This window comes from Oncorhynchus masou, chromosome 12 (assembly GCF_036934945.1).
Source record: "Oncorhynchus masou masou isolate Uvic2021 chromosome 12, UVic_Omas_1.1, whole genome shotgun sequence".
In the NCBI taxonomy this organism is placed as follows: domain Eukaryota; kingdom Metazoa; phylum Chordata; class Actinopteri; order Salmoniformes; family Salmonidae; genus Oncorhynchus; species Oncorhynchus masou.
This window is the reverse complement of record NC_088223.1, coordinates 15,954,286-15,963,047: the sequence shown is the minus strand read 5'-3', so window position 1 is coordinate 15,963,047 and position 8,762 is coordinate 15,954,286. Positions and strand designations below refer to the sequence as shown.

Genomic DNA, 8,762 nt, shown 5'->3' with positions numbered 1-8,762 from the left:
TGGTTTGGTTGTCTTGAACGTTCCTTTTCTCTTTCTTCCTCCCATGGCTTCCTTTTCCCCACTCTTCTACTTTCTAGCTTCTTTCTGGTCAGTTCTCTCTTTACATATTTTTTTTGCTCCCTCTTTCCATGTCATTCTTTCACTTCAAATCTCCAATCCACTTCCTCCCCCACCCCTCCCTCTTTGTCTTCCCTCTCACCCTTCTCTCTCGCTGTGACATTCTAGTGCAGTGGGTTTGATGGTAGCACTAACTAATATGCCTCGTCCTGTTCTGAAGGCTCCTTTACTTCCCTTGTCTATTTGGATCCCAGACACGTGTCACCTCCTATGCTACTCTTCCTGTGCCCTGAGTGTGTGTGTGTGTGGGTGTGTTTCCCCCCGCCTCTAAACCCCTTAACACCTCTTCACCCATCCCCCGCCTCTAAACCCCTTAACACCTCTTCATCTGTTCACCACTGGCTCTAAACCCCTTAACACCTCTTCATCTGTTCCCCACTGGCTCTAAACCCCTTAACACCTCTTCATCTGTTCCCCACTGGCTCTAAACCCCTTAACACCTCTTCATCTGTTCCCCCTGGCTCTAAACCCCTTAACACATCCTCATCTGTTCCTCCCTGGCTCTAGACCCCTTAACACCTCTTCATCTGTTCCCCCCTCGCTCTAAACCCCTTAACCCCTCTTCATCTGTACCCACTGGTTCTAGACCCCTTAACACCTCTTCATCTGTTCCCCCCTGGCTCTAAACCCCTTAACACCTCTTCATCTATTCCCCCCTGGCTCTAGACCCCTTAACACCTCTTCATCTGTTCCCCCCTGGCTCTAAACCCCTTAACACCTCTTCATATGTTCCCCCTGGCTCTAGACCCCTTAACACCTCTTCATCCGATCCACTGCCTCTAAACCCCTTAACACCTCTTCATCTCCACAAATGCTCGGCTTACCTTGTCCCCCTTGACCCCATCAGTTCCCTGCAAGACAGAACACACACACACACACACAAGGTTAGTCTGGCCTTGTCATTGCAAATGATAGAGTTGAGAGCAGAGAGGAGCGACAAGAAACACTGTGGCTCTGTTATGGATTGAAGTGGAATTCATTAGCTATTAGTCACGCCCATCTCAAGGGCAACTTCTGAAAATATAATCATCTCTGTACTTAATTGAAACTTTAAAACACTGACTCTGCGTCTGTAGAAATTATTGATCTTAGCTTACATACAATAACATACACACACTAATGCACCAAGTAGGAAATGCAAGGAATTCATACTGTCTATACAATTCCAATACTACGTGACTGGGTTGCGTTTTCAATGTGACGCCACTCACATCTCTTCCATCAGCTCCTGGGATTCCATTGGATCCGCCTCTACCGTCTTTACCCTGGGTTGGGAATGACATGGAAATGGAGTAAGGAATCACTCAATGTCTTTGACTAGAGTTAAAAATACACACACAGAGATCTCTTACCGGGGGTCCTGTAACACCTACACCCATGGGCCCTTGTGGCCCTGGTGGCCCCTCCTCTCCTCTAGGACCCTGTGAAAAGGAAACACATACCCATTAGAATGAGAACTTGGTGTCGATGTGTATGTGAGTGAGTTTGTTTGTGTGTGGGTGTTTATGCATTTATGCACGTAAATGTGTATGAGTGTGTCTATATGTGTGTGTGTGTGTGTGTGTGTAATAGTGTGTGTGTGTATGTGTGTCTCTGTGTGTGTGTGTGTGTAATAGTGTGTGTGTGTATGTGTGTCTCTGTGTGTGTGTGTGTGTATGTATGTGTGTGTGTATATATATGTGTGTGTGTGTGTGTGTGTGTGTGTGTGTGTGTGTGTGTGTGTGTGTGTGTGTGTGTGTGTGTGTGTGTGTGTGTGTGTGTGTGTGTGTGTGTGTGTGTATGCATGTGTGACTGTGTGTGTGTGTGTGTGTGTGTGTGTGTACCATGTCCCCAGCAGGCCCAACTGGTCCTGTAAGTCCTCTAATTCCCTGAGGACCCTGTAGAAGAGCAGCATGGTGAAGATTACATGATAGAAAGACACCATAGAGACCCTTTGATCTACTAGAGTCAATAATATGTTATATGCATTTAATCATTACTTTTTATTAGAATAATAAGACTTACTGCCACCCCTGGCAGACCCCTGGGTCCTTCTTCCCCCTAGAAACAGAGAGAAAGAGACAGAGAGATACAGAGAGAGAAAGAGAGACAGAGAGAGACAGAGAGGGAGGGAGAAAGAGAAAGGGAGACAAAGATACAGAGAGAGAGAGAGACAGAGATAGAGAGAGACAGAGAGAGAGAGAGGACACAATTGAAGGTTTAAAGAGATGGGTGGTGAGTTGAGCTCAGAGATAAACAGATGATTTATCAACAGTAGAACAATGGCAGAACCTTCATGAACAAGTCTGGATATTGTTTTCCTCACGTGTGTGTGTTCATGTGTGTGTGTAGTATATCAGACTTCCTTCACACATAATCTTCAGGAATGGTAGCATGTTGATCCAGAAGGAATGTTAATGTGTTGATCCAGAAGAAATGTTAATGTGTTGATCCAGAAGGAATGTTAATGTGTTGATCCAGAAGGAATGTTCATGTGTTGATCCAGAAGGAATGTTAATGCGTTGATCCAGAAGGAATTCCAGAGCAAAACCCAGGATAGGAGAAGGAATGGAACAGTATATTCCAGGGATAGGAGAAGGAATGGACCAGTATATTCCAGGGATAGGAGAAGGAATGGACCAGTATATTCCAGGGATAGGAGAAGGAATGGACCAGTATATTCCAGGGATAGGAGAAGGAATGGACCAGTATATTACGGGGATAGGAGAAGGAATGGACCAGTATATTCCAGGGATAGGAGAAGGAATGGACCAGTATATTCCAGGGATAGGAGAAGGAATGGATCAGTATATTCCAGGGATAGGAGAAGGAATGGACCAGTATATTCCAGGGATAGGAGAAGGAATGGACCAATATATTCCAGGGATAGGAGAAGGAATGGACCAGTATATAACGGGGATAGGAGAAGGAATGGACCAGTATATTCCAGGGATAGGAGAAGGAATGGACCAGTATATTACGGGGATAGGAGAAGGAATGGACCAGTATATTCCAGGGATAGGAGAAGGAATGGACCAGTATATTCCAAGGATAGGAGAAGGAATGGACCAGTATATTACGGGGATAGGAGAAGGAATGGATCAGTATATTCCAGGGATAGGAGAAGGAATGGACCAGTATATTAAGGGGATAGGAGAAGGAATGGACCAGTATATTACAGGGATAGGAGAAGGAATGGACCAGTATATTCCAGGGATAGGAGAAGGAATGGACCAGTATATTCCAGGGATAGGAGAAGGAATGGACCAGTATATTCCAGGGATAGGAGAAGGAATGGACCAATATATTCCAGGGATAGGAGAAGGAATGGACCAGTATATAACGGGGATAGGAGAAGGAATGGACCAGTATATTCCAGGGATAGGAGAAGGAATGGACCAGTATATTAAGGGGATAGGAGAAGGAATGGACCAGTATATTACGGGGATAGGAGAAGGAATGGATCAGTATATTCCAGGGATAGGAGAAGGAATGGACCAGTATATTACGGGGATAGGAGAAGGAATGGACCAGTATATTCCAGGGATAGAAGAAGGAATGGACCAGTATATTACGGGGATAGGAGAAGGAATGGACCAGTATATTCCAGGGATAGAAGAAGGAATGGACCAGTATATTACGGGGATAGGAGAAGGAATGGACCAGTATATTACGGGGATAGGAGAAGGAATGGACCAGTATATTACGGGGATAGGAGAAGGAATGGACCAGTATATTACGGGGATAGGAGAAGGAATGGACCAGTATATTCCAGGGATAGGAGAAGGAATGGACCAGTATATTCCAAGGATAGGAGAAGGAATGGACCAGTATATTACGGGGATAGGAGAAGGAATGGACCAGTATATTACGGGGATAGGAGAAGGAATGGACCAGTATATTCCAGGGATAGGAGAAGGAATGGACCAGTATATTACGGGGATAGGAGAAGGAATGGACCAGTATATTCCAGGGATAGGAGAAGGAATGGACCAGTATATTCCAGGGATAGGAGAAGGAATGGACCAGTATATTACGGGGATAGGAGAAGGAATGGACCAGTATATTCCAGGGATAGGAGAAGGAATGGACCAGTATATTCCAGGGATAGGAGAAGGAATGGACCAGTATATTACGGGGATAGGAGAAGGAATGGACCAGTATATTACGGGGATAGGAGAAGGAATGGACCAGTATATTACGGGGATAGGAGAAGGAATGGACCAGTATATTACGGGGATAGAAGAAGGAATGGACCAGTATATTCCAGGGATAGGAGAAGGAATGGACCAGTATATTCCAGGGATAGGAGAAGGAATGGACCAGTATATTACGGGGATAGGAGAAGGAATGGACCAGTATATTCCAGGGATAGGAGAAGGAATGGACCAGTATATTACGGGGATAGGAGAAGGAATGGACCAGTATATTACGGGGATAGGAGAAGGAATGGACCAGTATATTACGGGGATAGGAGAAGGAATGGACCAGTATATTCCAGGGATAGAAGAAGGAATGGACCAGTATATTACGGGGATAGGAGAAGGAATGGACCAGTATATTACGGGGATAGGAGAAGGAATGGACCAGTATATTACGGGGATAGGAGAAGGAATGGACCAGTATATTACGGGGATAGGAGAAGGAATGGACCAGTATATTCCAGGGATAGAAGAAGGAATGGACCAGTATATTCCAGGGATAGGAGAAGGAATGGACCAGTATATTACGGGGATAGGAGAAGGAATGGACCAGTATATTCCAGGGATAGAAGAAGGAATGGACCAGTATATTACGGGGATAGGAGAAGGAATGGACCAGTATATTACGGGGATAGGAGAAGGAATGGACCAGTATATTACGGGGATAGGAGAAGGAATGGACCAGTATATTACGGGGATAGGAGAAGGAATGGACCAGTATATTCCAGGGATAGAAGAAGGAATGGACCAGTATATTCCAGGGATAGGAGAAGGAATGGACCAGTATATTCCAGGGATAGGAGAAGTGAAGAACCATCAGTGAAGAAGACTCTGTCTGTTCTATTAAACCAAGTGAAGAAGAATGTCTGTTCTATTAAACCAAGTGAAGAAGACTCTGTCTGTTCTATTAAACCAAGTGAAGAAGACTCTGTCTGTTCTATTAAACCAAGTGAAGAAGACTCTGTCTGTTCTATTAAACCAAGTGAAGAAGAATGTCTGTTCTATTAAACCAAGTGAAGAAGACTGTCTGTTCTATTAAACCAAGTGAAGAAGACTATGTCTGTTATATTAAACCAAGTGAAGAAGACTCTGTCTGTTCTATTAAACCAAGTGAAGAAGACTGTCTGTTCTATTAAACCAAGTGAAGAAGACTGTCTGTTCTATTAAACCAAGTGAAGAAGACTCTGTCTGTTCTATTAAACCAAGTGAAGAAGACTGTCTGTTCTACTAAACCAAGTGAAGAAGACTGTCTGTTCTACTAAACCAAGTGAAGAAGACTGTCTGTTCTATTAAACCAAGTGAAGAAGACTGTCTGTTCTATTAAACCAAGTGAAGAAGACTGTCTGTTCTATTAAACCAAGTGAAGAAGACTGTATGTTCTATTAAACCAAGTGAAGAAGACTCTGTCTGTTCTATTAAACCAAGTGAAGAAGACTGTCTGTTCTATTAAACCAAGTGAAGAAGACTGTCTGTTCTATTAAACCAAGTGAAGAAGACTCTGTCTGTTCTATTAAACCAAGTGAAGAAGACTCTGTCTGTTCTATTAAACCAAGTGAAGAAGAATGTCTGTTCTATTAAACCAAGTGAAGAAGACTCTGTCTGTTCTATTAAACCAAGTGAAGAAGAATGTCTGTTCTATTAAACCAAGTGAAGAAGACTCTGTCTGTTCTATTAAACCAAGTGAAGAAGACTCTGTCTGTTCTATTAAACCAAGTGAAGAAGACCGTCTGTTCTATTAAACCAAGTGAAGAAGACTCTGTCTGTTCTATTAAACCAAGTGAAGAAGACTCTGTCTGTTCTATTAAACCAAGTGAAGAAGACTCTGTCTGTTCTATTAAACCAAGTGAAGAAGAATGTCTGTTCTATTAAACCAAGTGAAGAAGACTCTGTCTGTTCTATTAAACCAAGTGAAGAAGACTCTGTCTGTTCTATTAAACCAAGTGAAGAAGACTCTGTCTGTTCTATTAAACCAAGTGAAGAAGACTGTCTGTTCTATTAAACCAAGTGAAGAAGACTCTGTCTGTTCTATTAAACCAAGTGAAGAAGACTCTGTCTGTTCTATTAAACCAAGTGAAGAAGACTCTGTCTGTTCTATTAAACCAAGTGAAGAAGAATGTCTGTTCTATTAAACCAAGTGAAGAAGACTCTGTCTGTTCTATTAAACCAAGTGAAGAAGACTCTGTCTGTTCTATTAAACCAAGTGAAGAAGACTCTGTCTGTTCTATTAAACCAAGTGAAGAAGACTCTGTTCTATTAAACCAAGTGAAGAAGACTCTGTCTGTTCTACTATCTATATTGAACAGTGTGAGAAACAATTCATGGTATGAAAATCATAGTACCCGAAAACAGAAAACATCAGGACATATTTGGCCAAAACGAAATTAAAGGGAAAGTTCATCCACAATAACAAGAACAAATAACCTGAACCAACTGAATAGCCAATATATGAGTTGACAAGTGTTCTAGGTGAATATAGCAAAAATATCCTCTGTGTACAACGTAGAACACCAAATAATGCATGCAGAGCAGATTTAGGCCGATACCCACCAATTATCAAAATCCAGAAAAAAGAGCCGTGAAATTCTACAGCCACCTAAAAGGAAGCGATTCCCAAACCTTCCACAACAAAGCCATCACCTACACAGAGATGAACCTGGAGAAGAGTCCCCTAAGCAAGCTGGTCCTGGGGCTCTGTTCACAAACACAAACACACCCCACAGAGCCCCAGGACTGCAGCACATTTAGACCCAAACAAATCATGAGAAAACAAAAAGATAATTACTTGACACATTTGAAAGAATTAAGAAATAAACAGAGAAAACTAGAATGCTATTTGGCCCTAAACAGAGAGTACACAGTGGCAGAATACCTGACCACTGTGACTGACCTAAACTTAAGGAAATCTTTGACTATGTACAGACTTAGTGAGCATAGCCTTGCTATTGAGAAAGGCCACAGTAGGCAGACCTGACTCTCAAGAGTAGACAGGCTATGTGCACACTGCCCACAAAATGAGGTGGAAACTGAGCTGCACTTCCTAACCTCCTGCCCAATGTATGACCATATTAGAGACATATATTTCCCTCAGATTACACAGATCAACAAAGAATTTGAAAACAAACCCAATTTTGATAAACTCCCATATCTACTAGGTGAAATACCACAGTGTACCATCACAGCAGCAAGATTTGTGACCTGTTGCCGCAAGAAAAGTGCAGCCAGTGAAGAACAAACACCATTGTAAATACAACCCATATTTATGCTTATTTATTTTCCCTTGTGTACTTTAACCATTTGTACATTGTTACAACACTGTATGTATATGACATTTATAATGTCTTTATTGTCTTTATTGTTTTGAAACTTCTGTATGTGTAATGTTTACTGTTAGTTTTTATTGTTTAGTTCACTTTTGTATATTATCTACCTCACTTGCTTTGGCAATGTTAACACATGTTTCTCATGCCAATAAAGCCCCTTGAATTGAATTGAATAGACAACAGCCAATGTAAGGTTATTAGTAAATTGAGCGACCCATCTCCTCAGTGAATATGTTCTTACCTGAGGTCCTGCGAAGCCCACCCCTTCAACTCCTGGGTCACCCTACAGGGGGCAGCACAGACACACACACTGAGTCAGTTACTGATGACCTACAACACCTCACCAACCCTCACAGACACACACACTGAGTCAGTTACTAATGACCTACAACACCTCACCAACCCTCACAGACACACACACTGAGTCAGTTACTGATGACCTACAACACCTCACCAACCCTCACAGACACACACACTGAGTCAGTTACTGATAAACTACAACACCTCACCAACCCTCACAGACACACACACTGAGTCAGTTACTGATGACCTACAACACCTCACCAACCCTCACAGACACACACACTGAGTCAGTTACTGATGACCTACAACACCTCACCAACCCTCACAGACACACACACTGAGTCAGTTACTGATGACCTACAACACCTCACCAACCCTCACAGACACACACACTGAGTCAGTTACTGATAAACTACAACACCTCACCAACCCTCACAGACACACACACTGAGTCAGTTACTGATGACCTACAACACCTCACCAACCCTCACAGACACACACACTGAGTCAGTTACTGATGACCTACAACACCTCACCAACCCTCACAGACACACACACACTGAGTCAGTTACTGATGACCTACAACACCTCACCAACCCTCACAGACACACACACTGAGTCAGTTACTGATGACCTACAACACCTCACCAACCCTCACAGACACACACACATCAACATGTCCTACCTGGCTTCCTTTAGGTCCAACAGGCCCCTGAACACCGGGCAGCCCTGCTTTACCCTGGTACACGGAGAGAGAGAGAGAGAGAGAGAGAGAGAGAGAGAGGATATTATATTTTAGCATGCATATGAATAGTAGGCACACCTAAACAAAAAAAAAGGT

At 42.9% G+C, this 8,762-nt stretch overlaps 1 protein-coding gene across 4 annotated transcripts in view; it reads right to left on the bottom strand.

Moving 5' to 3' along the window:
• Positions 1 to 8,762, bottom strand: part of LOC135549585 (collagen alpha-1(XVI) chain-like) — a 159,308-nt gene that overhangs the window by 48,159 nt on the left and 102,387 nt on the right. For all 4 annotated transcript variants that reach the window (XM_064979677.1, XM_064979681.1, XM_064979679.1 and 1 more), the window contains exons 32-38: positions 8,607 to 8,660; positions 7,860 to 7,901; positions 2,122 to 2,157; positions 1,941 to 1,994; positions 1,470 to 1,538; positions 1,329 to 1,382; positions 942 to 968 (exon numbers count right to left, since the gene is read on the bottom strand). In XM_064979677.1, coding sequence (XP_064835749.1) covers positions 942 to 968; positions 1,329 to 1,382; positions 1,470 to 1,538; positions 1,941 to 1,994; positions 2,122 to 2,157; positions 7,860 to 7,901; positions 8,607 to 8,660 — 336 coding nt within the window. The remainder of the gene's footprint in view (positions 1 to 941; positions 969 to 1,328; positions 1,383 to 1,469; positions 1,539 to 1,940; positions 1,995 to 2,121; positions 2,158 to 7,859; positions 7,902 to 8,606; positions 8,661 to 8,762) is intronic.